Source organism: Panthera onca, chromosome C2 (assembly GCF_046562875.1).
Source record: "Panthera onca isolate mPanOnc1 chromosome C2, mPanOnc1 haplotype 2, whole genome shotgun sequence".
NCBI lineage: Eukaryota > Metazoa > Chordata > Mammalia > Carnivora > Felidae > Panthera > Panthera onca.
Genome location: NC_138347.1, coordinates 84449772 through 84476285, shown reverse-complemented (window position 1 = coordinate 84476285; position 26514 = coordinate 84449772). Strand labels below are relative to the sequence as shown.

General features: G+C 37.1%; 1 protein-coding gene across 5 annotated transcripts in view; it reads left to right on the top strand.

The window, feature by feature from the left end:
* The first annotated feature begins 2960 nt into the window (after positions 1-2960).
* The window catches only part of ATP11B (ATPase phospholipid transporting 11B (putative)), a 130469-nt gene continuing 106915 nt past the window's right edge, over positions 2961-26514 (top strand). For all 5 annotated transcript variants that reach the window (XM_060639303.3, XM_060639305.3, XM_060639307.3 and 2 more), the window contains exon 1: positions 2961-3280. In XM_060639303.3, the coding sequence (XP_060495286.1) occupies positions 3254-3280 (27 nt within the window). In that variant the 5' untranslated portion in view covers positions 2961-3253. The remainder of the gene's footprint in view (positions 3281-26514) is intronic.

Below are 26514 nucleotides of genomic sequence, written 5' to 3'. Positions count from 1 at the left end.
AGAAAATTCCAGGGATTGCCCATCTCCTGTAAACTCTTGTGACTAGCTGGAAACTCCCCCAGCGCTATGCTTATCCTTACCCAACCCCACCTCTTATTACTATTTATTACTCTTATTAGTTGTAACTCAAACACCTTGAGCTTTCTCCACTCTTTGAGTATTTGTGCCTGCAGTTATTTAACTGATACCTGTCTGTAACTTCTCTTTCCAACTAGGTTGTGAACTCCACCCTGAAAGAAGGGGTCACCTTAAAAGTTGCATTTGTGTCTTCTCCTAGTTTTAGGCCATTGTTATGCATACATTTGGTGCTCACTACTTAAGAAATAGCTGTGAAATGAATAAATTACTACTGACTCCAAACACATTTTTTAATTTTTTTTTTTTTAATTTTTGGGAGAGAGAGAGAGATGGACAGAGCATGAGTGGGGGAGGTGCAGAGAGAGAGGGAGACAGAATCTGAAGCAGGCTCCAGGCTCCAAGCTGTCAGCACACAGCCCTACTCGAGGCTCAAACTCATGAACCGTAAGATCATGACCTGAGCCCAAGTCAAACACTTAACCAACTGAGCCACCCAGGCGCCCCTCTTTCTTTTACAGCTGGTGCCTGCCTTACATCCTGTGTATTCCCCTGTCACTGCTTTTTAAACCTTTCCAACTAAACCAATAGGAAGAAATTCTTTTTATATTGTGGCCTTAATATTATGCATGTGTCTACAAGCACACACACAGACCTGAAACAAAAGTTTCACAAAACAATACATATTACACTAGGCAATATATTCTGATTTTTCTGTTTCTATTTTTTTTAATGCCGATCATGACATATTAAGTTCATTTCATTACCACTAATGGGTTATACTCTACAGTATAAAAATACTCTATGCTTTTTCGATTAATATGAGGTATATAATATTGCTCTTGAAAAGTGCTTTGAGAACAAAATACTGCTTTGAGGGTTCATTCTATTCCTGACAGTCTGAGCTACAATTATGATCTTTATAGTTATCTTAAGATCACTCCTCACCACATCCCACCATAGCATTTAGAATCAAGTCCTCTTCCCACTTCTACCTTTTGAAATTTAGGACACTGTTAAATAATGCACAAAGTATCCTCTAGATTTCTACTTCTAACATAAGAAGAATCAATACAACATTGTCTTGATAAATGTTAGTGGCATATATATAAAAATTTCCAGGCCTAATTTTTTTTTTAATTTTTTTTTTTTTTAACGTTTTTTATTTTATTTTTGAGACAGAGAGAGACAGAGCATGAACGGGGGAGGAGCAGAGAGAGAGGGAAACACAGAATCTGAAACAGGCTCCAGGCTCTGAGCTGTCAGCACAGAGCCCGACGCGGGGCTCGAACTCACAGACTGAGAGATCATGACCTGAGCTGAAGTCGGAAGCTTAACCGACCAAGCCACCCAGGCGCCCCTCCAGGCCTAATTTTAATCAGACCACTTGCAGGTGAAAAGTAGGTATGCTAAGTAGGTATGGTCATATTTTTGTTTCTCTACATATCTTTAGCACACAAGTTTTGTTGCTTGACCATCCAGAGTCTGAATCCCAGCTTTGCCAAGTTCCTTACTCTGAGCAAATTTTTAACCTGAGCCTCCATTTCTGTATCCATACAATGGAAATAATAATATCAACTTCAAAGGATAGAGGGGAGTTAAATTAGACCATGCAAGTAAAGAGCATAGTATAGGGCCTGTGACACACTAGTGCTCCATGCACGGTAGTAATATTTTATTAGTATAACAACAAGTAAATGTATCTCAAACTTCCTTTTAGGGTCAAAAAGCAAGGTTCAATCATAAGAACAAAAGTGAGATTATTTTTTCCTTTAAATATCTAGCTAATTTCTATAGTTGGATTACTTATAATATTCCGCTGCTGGTTTTATAGGTCATAAACATCCCTAAGGAAAGGCTCTATCTGTGGCGCGGGATACTCATTACATAGTAAGGAATGTTTATAGAAAGGAAAATATTATGTACATATGCAATAGCTTGCCTGGTCATTTACTCTCATTTCTGTTTTCTCTCAAAAAGAAAAGAAAAGGAAAGGAAAGAATTACTTTAACCGCAAACACCTGTACGTTCGTGAAGTGTGCTTTAATTCAGCAAAAATACTGCACACAATAAATGTATATAACACTCAAGATGTATATGCGGCTACTTTTGAAGAAAACGAGACCTGGCGCTTCATTTCAGTCTTCCAAGTCAAAGCCTTGGCTTTTCTAGTGGCTTTTATATTCTTCCTTACCTTTATTTATCCATACCCTTATCTTACCTGGGTCTTGCTACTTCTGAGTGTTTTTGATTACAGGAGTTATAGGGAAAAAACTACCTTCCCATAGAAAATATTCTTCCCCTAACCTGTTCAATTTAGCAAGGCAAAACAGAGTATCTCTTCCATTCTCCCGGAAACAGTGGTCTAGAGTGGACCAGGCACAGGGGAGTTGCAACTCTTCTCAACATTACTTAAAGGCAGTGATCAAGATTCCCCTAGCCCCAGCTCAGTTATTTGTTTAAGAAGGGAGCTGCGTTATGCATTAAGACAAAGACTTTGACAATTTAATTAAACCTAAACTTTAGACCTCTGGGAATTAACCTTCAGTCGTTACACCCGAGATTGTGTTTATGCGTTTTGGGGGACGGGGGTACCAGAGAAGGCAGACAGCCACAGGAGGTAGAAAGAGGAGTCGGCAAGAAGCTGCAGACTCTGGGGAGAGACAGGCGCGATTTAATCCTACCCCTGGGATGGGGGCCAGGGAGACAAGAGGGCAGAAGCTGCACCTGGCCACACTCGCGGCTGGCCCCGCCCACCGGCTGACTCTGGTTCCCGAACGCTGCCGGGCGCGCCGGGCCCCAGGGTCCGCACAGCCCCTTTCGTCACGTCCGGGGGCGGGCCCGGGAGCCGGGGGCGGGCCCGGGTGCGGCTGGGGGGGCCGGGCAGGGAGGGTGGGGTGGTGGTGGTGCTCCGGGTGACAGCGGTCAATAATGAAGGTGGCTGCGGCGTGGCGGCCGGCTCAGCTGCGCCGGGCGGGGGCGGCGCCGGGGCCGCGCCTGTAGGACCTCAGGGCCGGCGCGGCGAGATGGGGACCCGGCGCGGGGAGTGAGGTGGCGGCGGCGGCGAGCGGAACTTCAGCCAGAGGGGCACTCCCGCTTCCCCCTCTGGCTCGTCAGCTTCCACCTGCAGCCCCTCGGCCCCCGCGTGCCGCGGGACCGGGACGGCGACGGCGGGGGCATGTGGCGCTGGGTTCGGCAGCAGCTGGTAAGTGCCTCTTCCCCTCCCGGACGTCCGCCGCCGCGCGGCCTCTTGGGCCCTGATGGCGGGGTAGGGCTGGCGGCGCGGAGCCGCGAGGCCGGGGCTCGGGCGCCGGGCTAGGCCGCGACGGAGACGCGCGCGGGGCCGGAGCCGGAAAGCCCCTCACGGCCCCCGCACGCGTCTCGCCTCCGAGCCCCGGACTTCGCGGCCGGCCGGAGGCGGCTGCTTCCTCCCCGCGCTTCTGATTTCCTCCCTTCTCGCCGCTCCTGGCGCCACGGCCGCGAACCGGGGTCCGGAGCGGGTTCTGCGTCCCCCCTGAGGAAACAGGGCGAGGGTACGGAAAGAGACTGACTGTTGGGGAGAGCCAAGAGGCTTGTGTTTCCTGCCCTTAACGATTTGGGACACATTTGAGCGAAGGGGAGGGGAAGGACTTAATCTTCAGCCCCGTCTTGTCACTGTTTGCAGTTGGGGTGTCACGATTCAGTGTTGGAGTTGGTTATCGAGGAGGGTACCGTATCTCATGTAACCACTCGCCTCGAAAGAAATTTTACTCAAGGCCTGGGTGAGGGAAAGAAAATATTCCAACACCCCGTCTACTTTCGGAAAAGATTTGGACGAAAGTTAAGAAGAACTATGTTTTCCTTCTTACCCTGTCCTCACCCCACCTCAAGTCAAACTTTTGGAATGTGAACCTTACTTTTTTCCATTCTCTCAAGGCAGTTTAAACGAGACAGGTTTGGAACCAATGGTTAACTTTGCAGTTTTACTGCAACATCTGGAGGAAAAAAAAAAAAATCTTAGAAAAGGGTGATTTAAAGCATATAAAAAGCGCCACCTTTCTCAGAATTAATTCAGAGAGAAAAATCTTTCCTGCCTCTTGGCAACTACAGCCCAGAAAATACAGCACTAAGGCAACAGTGACAATGAGGACAGAAATTGGTCCTGGCTGAAGAAGTCTAATCTTATCTCTATGATGAGGTCTTTTGCTGGCTGCTGCCTAATTTCTAAATCGCATTAATTAATGCTGCTACAACTCAGTATTTTCATTTACTACTTCAAAAGGCAGTGCAGCAAAAACGATTTTTGTGGCACTATAAAGATTTTGTGGGACTAAAGCATTGATACTTTTTTTTCCCTGCTCTAGAACAGCATTTTAATATTAAATCTGTTTTCAGAGCCAGCCTTCTCTTAATTCATTTTGCAAAAGGCATCGTGAAATATATTACTGGAAAAATATCTTACAAATTAACTGGAACTGCCAGCCACTTAAGTGTTGGCTTCCTATTTTTAGCTAATTGTAGATTCATATATATGCCTTGTTAGGAAACTAAGCTAATGATGTCATTATAACACGGTATTGTTGTAATACCCTGGCTTTATTGCAATAAGCCATAGCACAACTTGACTCTGGAAGTTAATGATTACAGATCTGATCTCATGCCTTTGATTTGCCAGTCTTTATATTTAGAAGATTTATTTAGCTGATGCTGTTTTTGTGTGGTAGGAAGATCATTATAAAGTGGTTTTCTTAAAGCTTTTCTAATAGATTAAGACACTGCACCTAAGTGTTAGGTATTTCTGTTAACCTGAATAAAATCTTGGTTGTATAACCACTCTCATCTTCAAGACAGGCAATCTGGTAATGTTTTTTAAAATGGCTTCAAAGGAACACAACTAAAAGGAAGGGCAGGAAGTTGTGTAGTTAATCTACAAGACAACTGCCTTACCTGGTAGTTAACAAGTTGAACAAGTTGCTGTGCATAAAAAATGCTATCTCTGACATCTAGTTGCACACCTCACTGGTTTTACTCTTAAGTTATCAGATCTAAGTATGTAATCAGATCTGTTCCAGTGTGGGAGTTTGTATCTCTGATTAAGTGTGTACAGTCACTTAAATTATACATAATGGATAGTGGATACACAGTCATGAAAGTTCATTTTACTATCCCAGGCCTAAACAGCTATTTTAGTTATTATGCCAGAAATTATTCAACTCAAAGTCTAGATTATACTTCCATTCACTCTGTGGATTGAATGTCTTTTAGCAGTAGGTTCACTTTAAAAATTCAGGTAAGTGGGACAAACTTGGGGACATTAATAAGCAAATCAAAAGAATGGGTTTTTTGAGTTATAAACAATTCATTATATAAATCCTGATTTTAACAACTTATGTTGTCTTGCCAAAAAAGTTTCTTGTTATTTCATTACAAAAATAATTCCTATGCTCTAATAATTCCTAATTTAAGAAATCTTTGACTCTTTGTCTCCACACAGTATTTTCACTACTTGACACAATGAGAAAACTCAAGTTGATGTTTTCCCCTTGAGGAAGTAGAGTGAAAAGAAAAAATTGGCATATCTTTTTTCTTTTTCTTTTGTTCTTTTCTGGCTCACAGTGCTGAAGTTATTTTATACAAAGAGAATTCTAAGTAGAATTTCTTATGATATTTTTCTGATACAATTAGTATTATAGTATACTCATTTCTAACAGCATATTATGTGTATTAACCCTTTAGAGATGACAGCACCTTGATTACAATAGTGAAAATGCCATTAGCTACTCACTGTATTCTAATATTTGGATTTGGATGGTAGCCATTAACCACATATGCTATTAAAATTAAAATCCAATTAATTAAATTAAAAACTCATGTGCTTATTAGCTACCACATTGGACATTTTGGAGTAGAACATTTTCATTATCACAGAAAATTCTATTGAACAGCGCTTCCTTAGACTTTTAAGTTAAAGTCTTTGCTAATACATATTTTAGTTGACATGTAATATTTCTTTACAGAACAATATAATGCTCTGTTTTTAAAGCACTTATTGTGTGCAGACATTATAATATGCTAAATATTGGGGATGCAAATGTAAGTCTAATTCATCTTTGTATGTTCAGTGACTCACTGTACTTGACATGAAGTAGACATTGGGTACGTGTATGCTGAGTAATGAATAGGTAAGGAAAGAATGAGTCCAGAGTTATTGCTTCTGTGTTTAGAGATAAAATGACAAAATTCAAGATTGACCACTCCAGAAGAAAACTAGAAAACTACTGTAATTTTAAAAAATCCAACTTAATCTTGTCATGCCAGGATACTATTTCTTAAATTGTTCTGCCTTCAGATTTTGGCTGTAGTAAAAGGCCTGGTGAGATGGTCTTCTGATTTGCTGAGAAAAATGGGAAGCTAAACTAAACTCTTTCAACTTTCTGTTCTCTCACACTTACCAAACTTGTTTATACCTGTATTTAATTCTTCCCTTTCCACCTGTCACAAAGAAAGGTGTGACTGTCCTCCTTTCCAAACTAACTGATCTACTTGTGCTCTAGATCCTGTCTTTGATCTTGCTCTCCACATGCCCTATCAATTATCTATACTATGTTTAGTCTTAACTCTTTTCCTTTAACCTGTAAACATGTTGAAGTCTCCCTCTATTTTACTTTGCCGTGTACTTGTGGCTGTCAAATTATTTCCAATTTTCTAGAAAATAGATCTATATAATTGTGCTGTCCAGTACACTTGAAATGTAGCTAGAATTGAGATATTCTTAAGTATAAATACAGGATTTTGAAAACAGTAAAAAAAAAAAAAAAAAAAAAGTAAAATGTCCCAATTTTTTATGTTGGTTACATGTTGAAATAATGGTATTTTTGATATATTGGGTGAAGTAAAATATATTATTTCAATTAATTTTACCTGTTTCTTTTTATTTATTTTTCTAATGTGGTTACTAGAAATTTAAAAATTGTATATGTAGCTTGCATTTGTGGCTTATGTTATAGTGTTTCTGTTAGTGTTGCTGTATAACATGAAAAGTGTGTTTGTGTTTCTGTATAGCACATGATATAAGCCTGGATAACTCACTCACTAGACTGTAAATATCTTAGGGTAGGGGCATATCTTATTCATCTTTATATCCCTTGTACTCAAGACAGCAGCTGGCCCATTCATAATAGATACTCACCAACCAAATGTTGGTTGAATAAATGATTATCAAATTTATTTCAGCATCAGTTTAGAAGTAGCTGTGTTCTTTGCCTTTCTCTCAAGAGTAGAAAAGGAGGCACAGGCCTATGGTAGTATCATTTTGGTATGGCTAAGTAAGTTTTAATCTCAGGAATTAGTGTTTAAGAACCTAGATCTTTGAATATTTGCTTCTTTTATCTCTGTGTTTAGACATATATTCTTAGACACCCAGTTTTTCATTTGATTAGGGAGGTCAAGCATTAGAGGAATACGAAATATCCCAGCAGCACTGAAGTAGGGACCTTGCTTAGATCCTCCAAAAGAACCTTATGATTGCCATTATTGTCATTAAATATCCCTTCAATCCCTGCAGTCTGTTTTCAACCTAGCAGCCGGAATGATTTTATTAAAACACACATTAGATCATGTAATTCAGTGTTTAAAACCTTATAAGGACTTGCTTTCTTGCTCAGAGTAAGAAACAAAGTCCCTGCTTGATCTGTATCCCTCTGTGCAACCTCCCCCTTCTTTGACCCCCCCCCCCCCCCCCCCCCCCGCCCCAAACTGCTTCTCAAATCCCATGTCACTTTTCCCTCACTTTGCTTTATCCACACTGGCTGCCTTGCAATTTATCTGAAGGGTCAGACATACTTCAATCTCAAGATCATTGTCCTGGCTATTACCTCTTCTAGGAATGTCAATCCCCCACACTGCCATCCGCTGGCTCCCTTATTCCCTTCAAGTCTTTATTCAATTGTTACTTATCAGTGAGGCTTTTTCTGGACATTGACTATAAAACTGTAAACCTTCCCAATACTTCCCTATTCCCCAGCCCTTTTTTTATTTCTCTAAGCACTTAACACTATTTAACATACTCTGTAATTTATTTATTTGTCTCATTTATCTCATGAAGGCAAGGATTTTTGTCTATTTTTAGTTCTCCATATAGCAAAAATTTTCTCAACTCTTTATCTACTTTTCAGTAACACCATTTCTTTCTCATTTAGTTATTTATTCACTTGAACATTTTCTGAACACCTAATCTGTGATAGCATGTTGCTAGGCTCTCATACTACAAAATAAAGCAACCTTGGCCCTACCCAGTCTTTTAGGAGGCTCTTCTTCTGAAATGGATATTTGGATTGTTGTCATTTTTTCCTATTACAAAAATGTTGCAGTGATAATATTTATGTTTTTGTGGTTTTTTTTTTAATTGGAATACTTAGAAGTGGAATTGTTGGGTAATGGGGTGTATACATTATAACTATTAGCGTGTATTGCCAAATTATTTTCCAAAACATGTGAGTTCCTCTTTCCCTATATCTTCATCAACACTTTGTACTGTCAGACCTGAAAAAATTTACCAATTTGATGGGTGTGAATTGTATTTTATTTTGTTCTAATTTGCATTTCCCTGATTGCTAGTGAAATTCAAGTGTCCTGTATTTCATTCAAATGAATATATTGCTTATTTTTCTATTGGATAGTTTGTCTTTTCCTTATTAGTTCTTTCAATAATCTGTATTCTAATTCTTTGTTGCGTTTGTTGTAAATATTTTCTTCCAGTTCATCCTCCCTTGTATGTATTTAACTTTGTCGATGGTGTCTTTTTTTGACACAGAAGTTTTAAAGCTATTTGTAGGTAAATGTATTAGGACTAATGATTTTATTTATAATAAACAAGTTTATTACTTGTTTAGATATTCCTTTCATACACCAGGATCATAAAGCTGTTTTTCTAGTGTTTTCTTCAAATTGTCTTAAAATTTAGTTTTTCAACATTTAGGAATTGATTTTTGTGTATGAAATAGAGAATTTACTTTCTCCCATATGGAGTTATTTGTCCCAGTACTTTTTATTGAATGAGCCATCTTTTCCCCCACTAATCAGTGTTGTTTGACTTCTCTGTCATATACCAGCATTCTCTTTCATGCATCTTGTTCTCTTCCTAAGTTCTGTCTTCAGTTTAATTCATCTGTTGATCTGGTGCGCCAGTAATGCACTTTTTTATTGTTTTTCATTTAATTCCAGTGTAGTTAACATGCAGTGTTATATTAGTTTCAGGTGTACAATCTAGTGAGTCAGTGATTCTATACATTACTCAGTGCTCATCATTATAAGTGTACTCTTAATCCCCTTTACTTATTTCACCCATCCCCACTCTGGTAACCATCAGTTTGTTGTCTATAGATAAGAGTCTGTTTCTTGGTTAATTTTTCTCTCCTCTTTTTCCCTTTGCTTATTTGTTTTGTTTCTTAAATTCCACACATAAGTGAAATCATATGGTATTTGTCTTTCTGTGACTGGTTTATTTTGCTTAGCATTATATGTGCTAATACTATATTTGCATTATACTTGTGAATGGCAAGATTTCATTCCTTTTTATGGCTGAGTAACATTCCATATATACATTTTCCTATCCATTTATCTATTGATAAAATGAGTTGCTTCCATAATTTGGCTATTGTAAATAATGCTGCTCTAAACATGAGGGTGTATGTATCCCTTTGAATTAGTGTTTTTGTATTTTTGGAGTAAGTACCCAGTAGTGTGATTACTGAATCATAGGGTAGTTCCATTTTTAACTTTTTGAACCGCTTGTTATCCACAGTGGCTACACCAGTTTGCTCTCCCACCAGCAGGACACAAAGGTTCCTACTTTTCCACACCCTAACACCTTTTGTTTCTTGTGTTGTTTTTTAAAAAAAATTTTTTTAACGTTTATTTATTATTAAGAGACAGAGCATGAGCATGGGAGGGGCAGAGAGAGGGGGAGACACAGAATCTAAAGTAGGCTCCAGGCTCTCAGCTGTCAGCACAGAGCCTGACGCGGGGCTCAAACTCATGAACTGCGAGATCATGGCCGGAGCCGAAGTCAGATGCTTACCTGACTGAGCCACCCAGGTATCCCTCTTGTGTTTTTTATTTTAGCCATTCTGATAGGTGTGGGGTAATGTCTCATTGTAGTTTTGATTTGCAGTTCTTTTATGATGAATTATGTTGAGCATCTGTAATTCTTCTTTGGAGAAATGTCTACTCATGTCTTCTGCCCATTTTTTAATTGGATCATTTGTTTTATGGGTGTTGAGACGTATAAGTTCTTTATTTTGGATACTAACCTTTTATGGATATGTCACTTGCAAGTATCTTCTCCCATTCAGCAGGTTGTCTTTTAGTTTTGTTGATTGTTTCCTTCACTGTGTAGAAGCTTTATATTTTGATGTAGTCCCAATAGTTTATTTTTGCTTTTATTTCCCTTGCCTTCAGAGACATACCTAGAAAAAAGTTGCTATGTCCAAAGTCAGAGAAATACTGCCTGTGCTCTCCTCTAGGATTTTTATAGTTTCAGGGGTCACATTTAGGTCCTTAATCCATTTTGACTTTATCTTTTTGTATGGTGTAAGCCAGCGGTCCAGTTTCATTCTTTTGCATGTAGCCATCCAGTTCTTACAGCACCATTTGTTGAAGAGGCTATCTTTTCCTTATTGCATATTCTTTCCTCCTTTGTCAAAGATTGACCATATAAATGTGGGTTTATTTCTGGGCTTCTGTTCCATTGAACAGTGGGCCTATTTTTGTGCCAGTGTGATAGATAGCATTTTGATTACTGCAGCTTTGTAGTGCAACTTGAAGTCTGGGATTGTTATACCTCCAGCTTTGTTTTTCTTTTCCAGATTGTTTTGGCTATTTGGGGTCTTCTGGGGTTCCATACACATTTTAGGATTGCTTGTTCTAGTTCTGTGAAAAATGTTGGTATTTTGATGGGAGTGCATTAAATCTGTAGATTTATATATGGCCTTTATTATGTTGAGGTATGTTCCTTCTGATCCTACTTTGTTGAGGGCTTTTATCATGAATGGATGTCGTACTGTGTCAAATGCTTTTTCTGCATCTATTGAAATGATCATATGGTTTTTATCTCTTTTATTGATGTGATGTATCACATTGATTGACTTACAAATATTGAGCCACGCTTGCATCTCAGGGATAAATCCCACTGATCATGATGAATGATTTTTTTTAATGTATCATTAGATTCAGTTTGCTAATATTTTGTTGAGGATTTTTGCATCTGTGTTCATCAGAGATATGGCCTGTAGTTTTCTTTTTTTCTTTCTTTTTTTTTTTTTTTTTGTAGTTTCTTTATCTGGTTTTGGTATCAGGGTAATGCTGGCTTCATAGAATGAATCAGGAAGTTTTCCATCCTCTTCTATTTGTTGGAATAGTTTGAGAAGAAGGGATATCATGTCTTCTTTAATGTTTATTTATTTATTTATTTATTTTGAGAGAGAGAGAGAGAGAGAGAGAGAAGGAGGGCAAGAGGATGTGCGAAGGGGAGGGACAGAGAGAAAAGACAGAGGATCCCTGGCAGGCTGTGTTGTCAGCGTGGAACTGGACATGGGGCTCGATTTCACAAACCATGAGATTATGACCTGAGCCAAAACCAAAAGGTGTATGCTTAACTGACTGATTCACCCAGGTGCCCCTTTATCTTCTTTAGGTCATTTTGTTCAGTAGAATTTATCTATGAAGCCATCTGGTCCTGCCTGGACTTGTTTGCTAAGAGTTTTTTGATTACTGATTCAGTTTCATCACTGGTAATCAGTCTGTTCAAATTTTGTATTTCTTCCAGATTCAGTTTTGGGAGGTTGTATGTTTCTATGAATTTATCTATTTCTTCTAGGTTATCCCAATTTGTTGGCATATAATTTTTCATAATATTCTGTTACAATCTTTTGTAGTTTGTGGTGTCAGTTGTTATTTCTCTCCTTTCCTTTTTCTTTCTGATTTTATTTGAGTGTGTCCCTCCCTCCCTCTCCCTTTAATGAGTCTGGCTAAAGGTTTATCAATTTTGTTGATATTTTCAAAGAACCAACTCCTGGTTTTATTATCTGTTCTATTTTTTAGTTTCTATTTATTTCCGCTGTAATCTTTATTATTTCCTTCTATTAGTTTTGGGTTTCATTTGTTTTTCTTTTTCTGGATGCTTTAGGTAGAAGATTAGGCTGTTTATTTGGGTTTTTTCTTTTTTAGGTAGGCCTGTATTGCTATAAACTTCCCTCTTAGAACAACTTTTGCTGTATCCTAAAGATTTTGGACTGATGTGTTTTCATTTTCATTTGTCTCTGTGTATTTTTTTTTTATTTTGTCTTTGATTTCTTGGTTGACTCGTTCATTGTCTGGTAGCATTTATTTAACCTCCATGTATTTGTGAGCTTTCCAGGCTTTTTCTTGTGGTTGATTTCTAGTTTCATAGCATGTGGTCAGAAAAGATGGTATGACTTTGATTTTTTGAATTTGTTGAGACTTATTTTGTGGCCTGATATGTGATTGTTGATTTTCTGTTTAGATCATCTATTCATTAATGTAACTGGGGTGTTATGCACTGTCTTAATTATAGTATTTTTTATAAAGTCTTGATATCTGGCTGAACAGAACCCCCAATCCTTTTTTTCTTTCAGAATTGCATTGATCTTTACCCTTCCATATGCTATTTTTAATCAGTTTACCTACTTCTGTGGAGAATCATTCTAGGATTTTGATTGACTTTGCATTTAATTTGTTAAGTTTCTTTTCATATTTTTCTCTTTGATGAGGTAGACGCTATGGATTGTATTTTATTATTTTCTAGCTATACCTATATATTGAGTATCTCTATCTGCCTACAAATAATATAGGGATTTACATTTTAACTCAAGTATTTCCACTCTCACTTTTCACATTACTATTACATAATAGTTTAGCTCTACTTTTTTCCCTTTTACCAGCTTTATTGAGATTTAACTCACATACCATACAATTTACCCATTTAAAGTTTCAATTTTTTTAGTATATTCATAGAATTGTGCAGCCAACACCATACTCCAACGTTAGGACATTTTTATACCCCTAAAAGAGACTATGTTCCCAGTAATTCTCACTTTCCATTCCTCCAAACGTGTAGCCCCCAGCCCTAATCAGTCACTAATCTCCTTTCTGTCTCTATCGATTTGCCTGCTGTGGACATTTCATATAAACAGCATCATACAGTATTTGGTATTTTGTGACTATTTTCTTTCACCTGGCATAATATTTTCAAGGTTCATTGATGTCATAGCACATATCAGTAATTCATTCCTTTCTTTGTCAAATAATATTTAATTGTATGGATATAGTACATTTTGTTTATCTATTCATCAGTTGGTGGACATTTAGTTTGTTTCCACCTTTTGGCTAGAAATAACACTACTTTGACCTCTAATGGACAGGTCTTTGCATCCATATATATTTTCATTTCTCTTGGGTTTATACCTAAAGTGTGGAGTTACTGGATCATATGGTAACTCTATTTTTAACTTTGTGAGGAATTGCCAAACTATTTTCCAAAGTGGCTGCACCATTTTACATTCCCACCAGCAGTTTTTAAGTGTTCCGGTGTCTTCATATCCTTGTCAACTCTTGGTTTTGTCTTTTTAATTATAGCCATCATGGTGGGAATGATACCTCATTGTGGTTTTGATTTACATTTTGCTAATAACTAATGATTTCAAACATCTTCTCATGTCCCTGTTAGCCATTTGCACCTTTTCTGGAGAAATGCCTATTCAAATCTTTTTGTCTATTAAAAAATTTTTGAAGGGGGCACCTGGGTAGCTCAGTTGGTTGATCATCTGACCCTTGACTTCAGCCCAGGTCATAATCCTAGGGTCATAAGATTGAGCCCCACGTTGGGCTCTGTACTGAGTTGAGCCTACTTAAAATTCTTTCTCTCTCTGCCTCTGTCCCCCATTTGTGCATGCTCGCTCTCTCTCTCTCTCTCTCTCTCTCTCTCTCATAAAATTAGAATACTTTTAATTGAGTTCTAAGAGTTTTTTTTTTACTCTAGATACAAGACCCTTAACAAATAAATAATTTGCAAATATTTTCCCCCATAATGTGTGTTCTAGTTCTGCTTGTTTTTAAACTCAAAACATTTTTTTCCAACTTTTTAGCAGTTACTCATTTTTATTTTCTACTAAAATTTAATGATTTCTTTTACTTACCATTGTTTCTTGCATACCACCTCTTCCCTTTGGATTTACTTTTATTTTTAATGAAATACATTCTTTTGTAGGGGTGATCTGTTTCAGTTTTTATGTCTTTATTTCATAATTATTATTGAACACTAATTTAGGTACAGAATTCTAGATTAACATTTACTTTCACTCAATATTGAAGATACTACTTATTCCATTGCTTTCTGACATTTATAATTGCTGGTATAAAATATGTTTTTAATCTAATTGCCATTACTTTGTTAGTAATCTGTGTTACATGGATTTTAGGGTTATCTCTTTGTCCTTGATATTTTGTAATTTTATTGTGCTGTATCTATAATATTTTTTCATGTTTTTCCTACTCTGTACTTGTGTGTGCTTTCAGTCTGAAGGCTCTTATTAATATGGTTCAGAAAATTTTTCAGCTATTTTTTTTCTTTAAATATTGCTTCTCAAAGAATAAAATCATTCCATTTGCAGTAACATGGATGGAATTGGAGGGTATTATGCTAAGTGAAATAAGTCAGTCAGAGAAAGATAGATATCATATGTTTTCACTCATATGTAGATCTTGAGAAACTTAACAGAAGACCATGGGAGAAGGGAAGGGGAAAAATAGTTACAGAGAGGGAGGCAAACCATAAGAGACTTAAATACAGAGAACAAACAGAGGGTTGATGAGGGGTGGGGGAGAGGGGAAAGTGGGTGATGGGCATCCAGGAGGGCACTTGTTGGGATAAGTACTGGGTGTTGTGTGTAAGCCAGTTTGACAATAAATTATATTAAAAATACATACATACACACATACATACATACATACATACTGCTTCTCAGCCTCTAATGTTCTCAGTCTAGAACTCTTGCTTGATACTACTCTGTCTTCTATGGCTTTTAAACTTCTTTTTCATATTTCTCATGTATTTTCTCTCTGTGTTGCTTTCACTGTGAATACCTTAGTTCTAGCTTCCAGTTCACTAATTCTCACACCTGTGTCCAATCTAGAGTTCATACTGTCTTCTGAATATTTAATTTAAGTGATTTTTTTATTTCCATATTTATTGGACCTCTTTCAGTTTTGTCTGTTTTTGATGCATATCTGTGTGGTTTTTCTCATAATATTTTCTTTTAAAAAAAGAGATATTATTGTTACCTCTTTGGAGGTTTTATACATATTTAAAGGTACACAAATTTTTTTCAGCTTCCTTTCAGTTGAACCTGACTCTAGGACCCAGATACAAAGGGATGCTATTAATCCTTATCATGTCAAAGGATTTGAACTTCAGACTGCCTGTTTCTAGACATGGAGTCCCAAAGGCTCAACCCTTGATTACAGAAATGATTATCTTATTTTAAACTTAGCTAAGTCTTTTCTTTTTAATTTTTAAATGTTTTTATTTTCGAGAGAGACCAAACACAAGTAGGGGAGGGGCAGAGAGAGAGAGGGAGACAGAATTGGAAGCAGGCTCCAAGCTCAGAGCTGTCAGCACAGAGCGTGATGCAGGACTTGAACCCGTGAACCTGGAGATCATGACCTGAGCTGAAGTTGGATGCTTGACTGACTGAATCACCTGGGCAGCCCAAGTCTTCTTAATTAAAGAAAACCAGGTATTTTATTCATCTTTGCTTTTGTGAAGCAAAGGGAAGAGCTCACAGTATAGACTTTTCCAAGGCCAATAACAAATATCAGCAGCAAGACTTGAACCTAGAGAGTTTTTCCAGAGAGCTTAGCAGTGTAGGAGAGAATTAGCAGTAGCAGCAGTTTTCCCTGTATCTCTCTTTCCCAATCCTGCCACCTTAAATCTGCTCAAGAGTGAGGCAACACTAGGAAATGAGTTAGGAGAAGAAATTTCTAGGCAACAGTGGTACTCTGGAGACACAAGTGACAGGTTTGTAGAGGAAGAGGAGAGAAGTGGTGGAGAGTTCCTGTAGTTATTCAGCTATAGCCATTCTCAAGTTGACACAATATTTTAGGTACCAGAAGTTGTTAGAACGTGCTTGTACCTTAGTGTATATCCTCTTGAAAATGTTATCTACTATAAAATGCAATATATATAAATTGATTTTGAACAGCATGGCAAGTTTTTTTGTTTTTTTGTTTTTTTTTTACAGTTTTCATGTTTTTAATTTCCTTTTTGTCTTGAACCTTGGGAGATCAAAAATTTATTTTGAAGTTTGACAAGTTTGTGATGTTGAAATAGATATTAGAAATGATGAAAAGAGATAGGATGGTTGTCCATTTTAATTAATAACTCTTATTACACCTGTAATGGAATTATGTCACATTTAACTCTATTAAGAAGGATGTATTTGATAATCTTCTAAAGGGAAAAAAGTGAGTCATCTAAGGAGTTACTGCTATTTCAGTTAAAATTTTACTCATTTTACTTGATATTTTGTTTCTTTTTTTGTGTGTTTAAGAGGCCTTATTTTTTCTAAATGAAGTTTTATATAGAACAGAGGCCCTTGGGGCGTCTGGGTGGTTCAGTCAGTTGGGTGTCTGACTTCGGCTCAGGTCATGATATCACAGCTCGTGAGTTCAAGCCCCGCATCAGGCTCTGTGCTGACAGCTCAGAGCCCGGAGACTGCTTGGGATTCTGTGTCTCCCTCTCTGCCCCTCCCCTGCTCATACTCTGTCTCTCTCTCTCTCTCTCTCTCAAAAGTAAATAAACATTAAAAAAATAAATAAATAAAAAGAACAGAGGCCCTGACTTCTCATTTTGGTATTTCCACAGTACCAAGCATACTACCTAGTATATAGTCAGTGCTCATAATATTTATAAGTTGTATTTTTTAAAAATTAATAGGATAATTTAATAAAGGACATACTAAGTAGTTTGATATTTCAGAATGCTCAGATATCTTTACTCACATTTGGTACAGTGCCTCACATTGTATCAAGCACATCTTTTCCAATAAATACTTGTGTTACTTATTGGTATTGTAAGATTTTGCTCTGAAGAAAGAGTCTTTTGCAATGAGTGCAGTTGGCAGATAAAGCGTAAGTAGTTGTAGTCAGTTCATCTTAATCATATGTACATAGGAAATTGTTTCTTCACTCTTATATCTCCTGAGCTACAAAGGGAATATAGATATATTTGCTTATCTCAGTTCTCCACTGTGCTCTTTAATATACAAGTTTGAAAAATGCTAACAAAGGTATAAGGGTGGACTTGATTCTTTACTATTGAAAAACTGGCAAATGGTTCCCTCATGTGTGTTTTCCTGTTGAAATTTAAATGTGAAGGCACAGGCCTCTAACTTAGATGTGCAGGAGACTCCTCCCCTCCCGCCCTTTGTGGTTCCAATTCTTTATGCAACTTTAAAGGAAATTGGTTCATTGCTTACCTGCTAATGTTGTCAACCTTTTTTCCAGCATATATTTGCAGAATTTGAAAACAAAACAAAAAAATTTAAAAACTTAGGTATTTATTAGGGGACAGTGAAAGTCAAAATTCTTAAAATTTTTTTTAATGTTTATTCTATTTTTTTTTAATGTTTCTTTTTTGAGAGAGAGAGAGAGAGAATGAGCTGGGGAAGGGCAGAGAGAGAGGGAGACAGAATCTGAAGCAAGCACCAGGCTCTGAGCTGTCAGCACAGAGCCCAACATGGGACTCGAACTCATGAACTGTGAGATCATGACCTGAGCTGAAGTCGGAGGCTTAACTGACCGAGCCACCTAGATGCCCCTAAAATGTTTATTCTTAGAGGGGTGGGTGCAGACAGAGAGAGAGAGAGAGAGACAGAACCTGAAGCAGGCTCCACGCTTCGAGCTGTCAGCACAGAGCCCAATGCAGGGCTTGAACTCATGAACCCCGAGATCATGACCTGAGCTGAAGTCGGACACTTAACTGACCGAGTCACCCAGGTGCCCCTGAAAGTCAAAATTCTTAAGTAATCATAGATGGTTTTGATAATCTTTATACTGTCTCCTAGACCATGAGTTCCCTAATGATGATGTTTCCCATAGATTGAGATAAAGTTTTCAGTCACTCTATGCAAAATAAGAAAAACTAGGTCAATGTAATGCCCGTGTGTGTGTGTGTGTGTGTGTGTGTGTGTGTGTGTGTGTTTGCTTCAGTTTGTAGATGTGCTTGTTTTTAAGGACTATTTTTTTAACTTTTAAAAAATTAACTTTTTATCTTAGAATAGTTTCAGATTTACAGAGAAGTTGGAAAGATAATACAAAGAATTTGTATATATTCCCTTCACCCAGTTTCTCTTACTAATATTTTACATTACTAGGTTAAACTTGTTACACTGTGAACTAATATTAATACATTATTATTAAACACTATACTTTATTCAGATGTTAGTTTTTCCACCAGTGTTCTTTCTTCTGCTTCAAAACTCCATCTGGCATAACACATTACATTTAATGATTCCTTGATCCTTCAATAATTTTGTCGTTCTCATAACTTGATTTTTCTCCCTCTTTGCCAGATGCTTCATTTCAAACCTAAAAATATGATTCGCTTACACTAAAAAATACACATATTTTATTTGATTCAGCTGTAATCACTATCCCTACTTCCCTACTCTCTTCTTTACCCCTATTTAATCAATCCATTATAGCCTTTTTAATTTTATTCAAACTGTGTTGATCAAAGTCACCAGTGATTTCCTAATTATTAAATTCGGTGCTCTTTTTTTCAGTTTTCATCTTTCTTTACAGCATATGAAATAATTCTTTTTTGCAACTTCTTCCTGTGTTTCTGCCACACCTCTCCTCTCTTTTCCTTCTCTCTGGTGATCTTTCTCCTTTGCTTATTCCTTTTCTCCCACGTGTATCTTAAATGAGAATTCCATCTCTTGCCCTTTTTCTCTTCTTTCACTGTGCACTCATAACAGGCAGTCTCATACATTCTTTGATTTTAACTATCATCTTTATGCTTGCTGGGTTCCTATCCCAAGTCCAACCCTCTTTCCTAACATCTAAACAAAAATATCCAGTTGCTTTCTAAATATCTATGCTGGGTGTCCCACATTGAAATGAGAAAATAATTGTAGTTTGATCTTAAATATGTGAGTGGAAATAGGAAATTAGGTGATATGTAAGGTAAATAAGACCTAAATCACTGAAGTTTTATCAACTCCAGGTGGGCAGGGATTAAGTCATCTATTTCTTTATATCACCACTAGTCCTTAGCTTATTACAAAGCATGTAGAAAGTACTCAGTAAATACTCTTTGATTGATTGCTAAAGGAAATTCTTTTCATTACATGTAGAAGTCAAGAACTGTAGATCAGCAGTACAATTTTAATAGTCATTGTGCAGTGTAAACGAACTACTTGCTTCCTGGAAGAAGTGAAAATAGTCTTCTGTGTCTTTTAAAAATACATTTTTAGAATTATGTCAGTTTGACCCAGTGTTGCTAAATAATAATTTTTCTGCTTGAGGTTTAATTTTCAATTTTTTGTACCAGTAGTTTAGGATTTGCTGGGTCCTATTTGTTTAACCTTGTACATATATGTTTTATTTTCTTCTGAAGCATGTTTTTTAGGTTCCCAGTGCATAAAATTTATAAGACAATTATCATTTTTCCACCCTGCTGTTTTCTACTTTTTGTTTCAGTTCTTGTCTAAATAACTAAATAGGATTCACTCAGCGTGTCTGTTCTTTAATTTCAATATATTTTTATGTTGTTTTTATAATTTTTTACCTAATACATTAGCTTGTTTAAATCTATACTTGAAAATATTTGTTGTGGTTTCCTGGTTTGAATACTGGCAGTACTGCTTATGGTAAAAGCAGCAACTTCTTCCTTGAGGGATTCTGTTATAGACCCAAGACAGTGAGTATTTGTAACTTATATTTTGGTCTTCCAGGTATCTAGTTGCTTTTCAACCCTGTCAGACCCTAACAAATATTTTATGAATGCTACATCCCTTCTTATCCAGTGATAAAATTTAAATCTGTAACCTGCCTACACTAATAACTTCTTTAAAAAATCAACATCAAGGGGCGCCTGGGTGGCTCAGTTGGTTGAGCGTCCGACTTCGGCTCAGGTCACGATCTCGCAGTGTGTGAGTTCGAGCCCCGCGTCGGGCTCTGTGCTGACTGCTCAGAGCCTGGAACCTGTTTCAGATTCTGTGTCTCCCTCTCTCTCTGACCCTCCCCCGTTCATGCTCTGTCTCTCTCTGTCTCAGACATGAATAAATGTTAAAAAAAAAAAAATTTTTTAAAAATCAACATCAAAACTGAAGTTGTTACATGAAGAATAGAGAAATACAGTTATATTAAGTAATTTCTATTTCAGAAGGTAAGTGTGCAGTCATAACTTCAGTAGACATAAAGATCAGATATTATAATCATTGTGAATCCATGGCCACTAATGCAGACTGCTGAAAGTATAGTGTATACTTCCAAGGCATACCTTGGAAATATTGTGGGTTCAGTTCCAGAGCACTGCATGCAATAAAGTGAGTAACACAACAAAGCAAGTCAAATGAATTTTTTGATTTCCTAGGGCATATAAAATTTATGTTTACACTATATTAAATGTGCAACATTATTATGTCTAAAAAAGCAATGTACATACCTCAGTTTAAAAACACTTTATTGCTAAAAAATGCTAACCATAATGTCAGCTTTCAGCAAGTCATAATCTTTTCCTGGTGGAGGGTCTTGCCTGGATATTCATGGCTGCTTACTGATCAGGGTGATGGTTACTAAAAGTTAGGGTGGCTGTGCCAGTTTCTTAAAATAAGGCATCAATGAACTTTGCTCCATCAGTTGACTCTTTCTTTCATGAAGGTATAGTTTCTCTGTAGCACGTGATACTGCTTGATGACATTTTACTCATACTAAAACTTCTTTCAAAATTGGAGTCAATCCTCTCAAACTCTGCCACTGCTTTATCAACTACGTTTATGTAATAGTCTAAATCTTTTACTGTCATTTCAACAGTCTCCATAGTATCTTCACTAGGAGTAGATTCTCTTTCAAGAAACCACTTTCTTTGTTCATCCATAAGAAGCAACTCCTCATCCGTTAGAGTTTTATCATAAGATTGCAGCAATCCAGCCACATCTTCAGGCTTCACTTTCTAATTTAATTCTATCTAGTTTTCTTGCTATTTCCACCTCGTCTGCAGTTGTTTTCTCCACTGAAATCTTAAACCCCTCAAAATCATCCAGGAGTGTTGGAATCAATGTCTTCCAAACTCCTGCAAATACTGAGATTTTGACCTCTTCCCATGGATCACAGATGTTCTTAATGGTATCCAGAATAGTGAATTCTTTCCAGAAGGTTTTCAGTTTACTTTTCTCAGATGCATCAGAGGAATCCCTCTCTATGGCAGCAATAGCTTTATGAAAAGTTTTTTTTTTTTTTTTCTCACTGATTCAAGTTTTTATTTAAATTTTAGTTAACATATGGTAAAATTGGTTTCAGGTGTAGAATTTAGTGATTCACCACTTACATATAACACCAAGTGCTCATCACGACAAGCACCCTCCTTAATGCCCACCACCCATTTAGCCCATCCCCTGCCCACCTCTCTCCATCAACCCTATTTGTTCTCTATAGTTAAGAGTCTCTTATGGTTTGTTTCCCTGTCTGTCTCTTTTTCCCCCTTCCCTATGTTCATCCACTTTGTTTCTTAAATTCCACATATGAGTGAAATCATATGGTATTTGTCTTTCTGTGATTTATTTTGCTTAGCATAATACACTCTAACTCCATCCATGCCATTGCAATAGCACAATTTCATTCTTTTTGATGGCTGAGTAATCCTCTGTTGTATATATATACCACATCTTCTTTATTGAAGCACTCTTTCGTAGTTTGGTTGTTTGTTGATGGTGCTGCTATAAACACCGGGGTGCATGTGCTGCATTGAATCAGTAGTTTTGTATCCTTTGGGTAAATACCTCATAGTGCAATTGCTAGGTCATAGAGTAGTTACACTTTTTAACTTTTTGAGGAATGTCCATACTGTTTTCTAGAGTAGCTATACCAGTTGCATTCCTACCAACAGTGTAATAGCATTCCCCTTTTTCCACATCGTCACCAATATATGTTGTTTCCTGTGTTGTTAATTTTAGCTATTCTGACAGGTGTGAGGTGGTATATCATTGTGGTTTTGATTTGTATTTCCCTGATGATGAGTCATGTTGAGCATCTTTTCATGTGTCTGTTGGCCATCTGGATGTCTTCTTTGGAAAAATGTCTATTCGTGTCTTCTGCCCATTTCTTAACTGGATTATTTATTTTGGGAGTGGTGAGTTTGAGAAGTTCTTTATGGATACTAACCCTTTATAAGATACATCACTTGCAAATATCATCTCCCATTCCAAAGATTGTCTTTTAGTTTTGTTGATTGTTTGCTGTACAGAAGCTTTTTATCCTGATCAAGTCCCAGGGTTCATTTTTGCTTTTGTTTCCCTTGCCTCTAATGACATGTCTAGAAAGAAGTTGCTATGGCCAATATCAAAGAGGTTGTTGCTTGTGTTCTCCTCTAGGATTTTGATGGTTTTCTGTTTCACATTTAGGTCTTGAATCCATTTGGAATTTTTTTTGTGTGTGTATGGTGTAAGAAAGTGGTCCCGTTTCATTCTTCTGCATGTTGCTGTCTAGTTTTCCCAACAGCATTTGTCTTGAAGGTCAAAATTACTCCTTTATCTGTGGGCTACAGAACGGATGTTGTGTTAGCAGACATGAAAATAACATTAATCTTGTTGTACATCTCCATCAGAGCTCTAGTTGCATTGTCAATAAGCAGCGGTATTTTAAAAGAAAGCTTTTTGTCTGAACAGTAAAGTTTCAACAGTGGGCTTTAAAAAAATTCAATAAACCATTTTTGTAAACAGATGTGCCATCATCCAGGCCTTGTTTTATTTCTAGAGCACAGGCAGAGTAGATTTAGCATAATTCTTAAAGGACTTAGGATTTTTGGAATGGTAAATTAGCATATTGGCTTCAACTTAAAGTGGCTACAGCTGCATTAGCCCCCTACTAACAAGGGAGTCAGCCTGTCCTTTGAAACTTTGAAGCCAGGTATTGACTTCTCCTCTCTAGCTATGAAAGTCCTAGGTGGCATTTTCTTCTAATACAAGACTGTTTAGTCTATATGGAAAATCTGTTGTTTAGTGTGGCCACCATGATTAATTATCCTAGCTCTGTCTTCTGGATAATTTGCTGCAGCTTCTACATCAGTACTTGCTGCTTCATCTTGAACACTTGTGTTATGGAGGTGGCTTTTTTCCCCCTAAACCTCATGAACCAATCTGCTCTAGGTTCAGACTATTCTTTTGCAGCTTCCTTTCCTCTCAGTCTTCATGGATTAAAGAGGGTGAGGGCCTTGTTCTGGCTAAGGCTTTGGTTGAAGGGAATGTTATTAAAACTGGTTTGATTTTCTGTCTAAGCCATTCTAAAACTTTCTCCATGTAAGAAATAAGGCTGTTTTGTTTTCTTATCATTGGTGTGTTCACTGGAGCAACACTTTTAATTTCCTTCAAGAAAAAAGGAAAAAAAAATTTTTTTCATTCACAGCTTGAATAACTGGTACAAGAGGCCTAGCTTTTGGCCCATATCAGCTTTTGACATGCCCTCACTAAGCTTAATCATTTCTAGATTTGATTTGAAGTAAGAGACACGTGACCCTTTCTTTCACTTGAACACTTAGAGGTCCTTGTGGGCTTAATTTCAATATTGTTGTGTCTCAGGGAATAGGGAGGCCTAAGGAGAGAAAGAGATGGGGAATGAAGCAGTCAGAGCACACATAGCATTTATTGATGAAGTTCGCCATCTTTAGGTAGAGTTCATGGTGCCCCGTAAAATTACACTAGTAACATCAAAGATCACTGATCACAGATCATTATAACAAATACAACAATAATGAAGATGTGTGAAATAGTGCAAGAATTACCAAAATGTGACACAGAGATGTGAAGTAAGCAAGTGCTGTTGGAAGAAGGGTACCAACAGACTTGTTGACACAGGGTTGCCACAAACTCCATTTGTGAAGAACACAGTATCTACAAAATGCAATAAAATAGGTATGCCTGTATTGGTGACTCAAATTCAAGTGACATTTCCTTTGGTGATGTAATTTCCTGAAACAGTGAACCAACTGTTTACAAAGTTCTGACAAATCAAACTATTATCTTCCTTCAGTATATGTGGTAGTTGCATTCTTGAAAAATTAATAAATCCATGCAAGATATTTTGTAAATAGAGATTCATATTATTCTAAAGAGATTTTCTATCAGTGCAGATATCAGGCAGGGCATTTGAAAGTTGTCTCACGGGACATTCCTTTGTTGGCAGGACTCTCTAATGCGCTGTAGAATGTCTGATATCTCTGCCCCACCCACCCATCCGTCCATCCACCTACTAATTGTCAGTAGACCCTCCCCCAATCATTGTGAAAATCAATACCAATACTTACTTCTGAAATGCTTCCTAGAAGTCTTCCTTCCTTTTCTTAGGCTCGTTCCCCAAGAGGAGTTTTGACTTTGAGTCATATAATCTTTTAGCTGTAATAGAGAGCTACTACATATAGTTCTTTGAGTAAGAATAAGAAGCACACTTAAACAGTCAATCAGAAAAAAATAGATGAGTAGAAAAGTATATGGTCATTCAGAAACATTATTTCAGTAACAGTATTATTTTGGTTGATTTACTAAATGTTAATGCTTGGTATTACATTGTATCTATCTGATAACAGGGACAGCATATGCTTTCATTCTGTGTAAGAGCAAGAGTGTTACAGATTTTGAGCAATATTAAAATTTTTTGTAACTATGGCAACTGAAAGGTAAATTATCTAGATTAAGGAAAGTGGGACCGGTGTGGGACCGGTGTGGGACCGGTAGGGGACGGGTAGGAAGTACAGGATTGTTGGGTTTTCTTATTGTTGCTTCTGCTCTTGTTGTTTATTTGGTAGCAGTTTCTTGGTTCTGGCATTCCTGAAATCAGGTTTCTATAAATAAAATTAATGAGGCAATTGTGTATCTTTCTTCCACCCTACTTTTTTTTCCTACTTTTTGTGTCAGTTTTTGCCAAAGTAACTAAATAGGATTCACCCTCTGTCTCTGTCCTTTGACTTGAAGATGTTTTTTCATGCTATTATTTAGAATTTTGTGGTTGTGTCTTTGTTCTTGGTATTTTTAAATATTAAACCTTGTATATACTGTGTAAAAGATATGGTTTTTGATTGACTACATGTCTCTAGCCTTTCTCAGAGTTGTAATCCATTGCTTCTGTTATTCTAATTAGGACCTACAAAACCATCTTCATTGCCATTGCTGTGTACGATTGTGAGGGGAGAAGGTAAAGGTTCAGAAGTATTTGAAAAACTGGGTAGAAATTTTTTACTTAGTTACCTCTAATTTGGATACCACAGTTAGAAGATTTACCAGTTTCACTTCTTGTCCAGCCAGTGTTCAACCTGATAGGCAGAACAATAGCAAATAAATAAATAAATAAATTTTTTAAAAAAAATCAAATTTAGCGTTCTTTGTGATTTTTAAATTTGATCTAAACTAAAACAGCCTCACACATTTATTTTTTTATCATAAATGTCTCTGTTGCCATACATGGAAAACACCAGCATGACAAACAAAAGAAATTAAATATTATGGTTGAATTGTGATCGAATAGGGCTCTTCTAATCCAGAAAACCCATGGGAAATTTTCAGATGGCTAAAATTGATATTTTTAATTGTGGTAAAATATATGTAACATAAAATTTACCATTTTAACCATTTTCAAGTTTACTGTTCTGTGGCATTAAGTACATTCACATTGTTGTGCATATCACCACCGTCCATCTCCTGAACTTTTTCATCTTCCAAAACTGAAACTTTGTACCCATTAAACACAAACTCCCTGTTCCCCTGTTCACTAAACATCTGGCAAACTGAATTTGACTATCTCTTACATAAAGAATCATACAGCATTTGTTCTTGGCATAATGTCTTCCAGGTATATCCATATTGTAGCATGTGTCCGAATTTCCTTTTTTAAGGCTGAGTAATAGCTCATTGTGTGTATATACCATATTTTGCTTATCCATTCATCTGTCGATGAACATTTGTGTTGCTTCCACCTTTTGGCTATTGTGAATAATACTCGTATTATTCAATATATCTGTGTACAAATATCTGTTCAAGTCTCTGCTTTTACATTTTTTGTATGTACCCAGAGGTGGAATTGATGGATCATATGATCATTGTGTTTACTTCTTTTGAAGAGCCTCCATAATATTTCCACAGAGGCTGTACCACTTTACATTTCCACTGGCAGTAT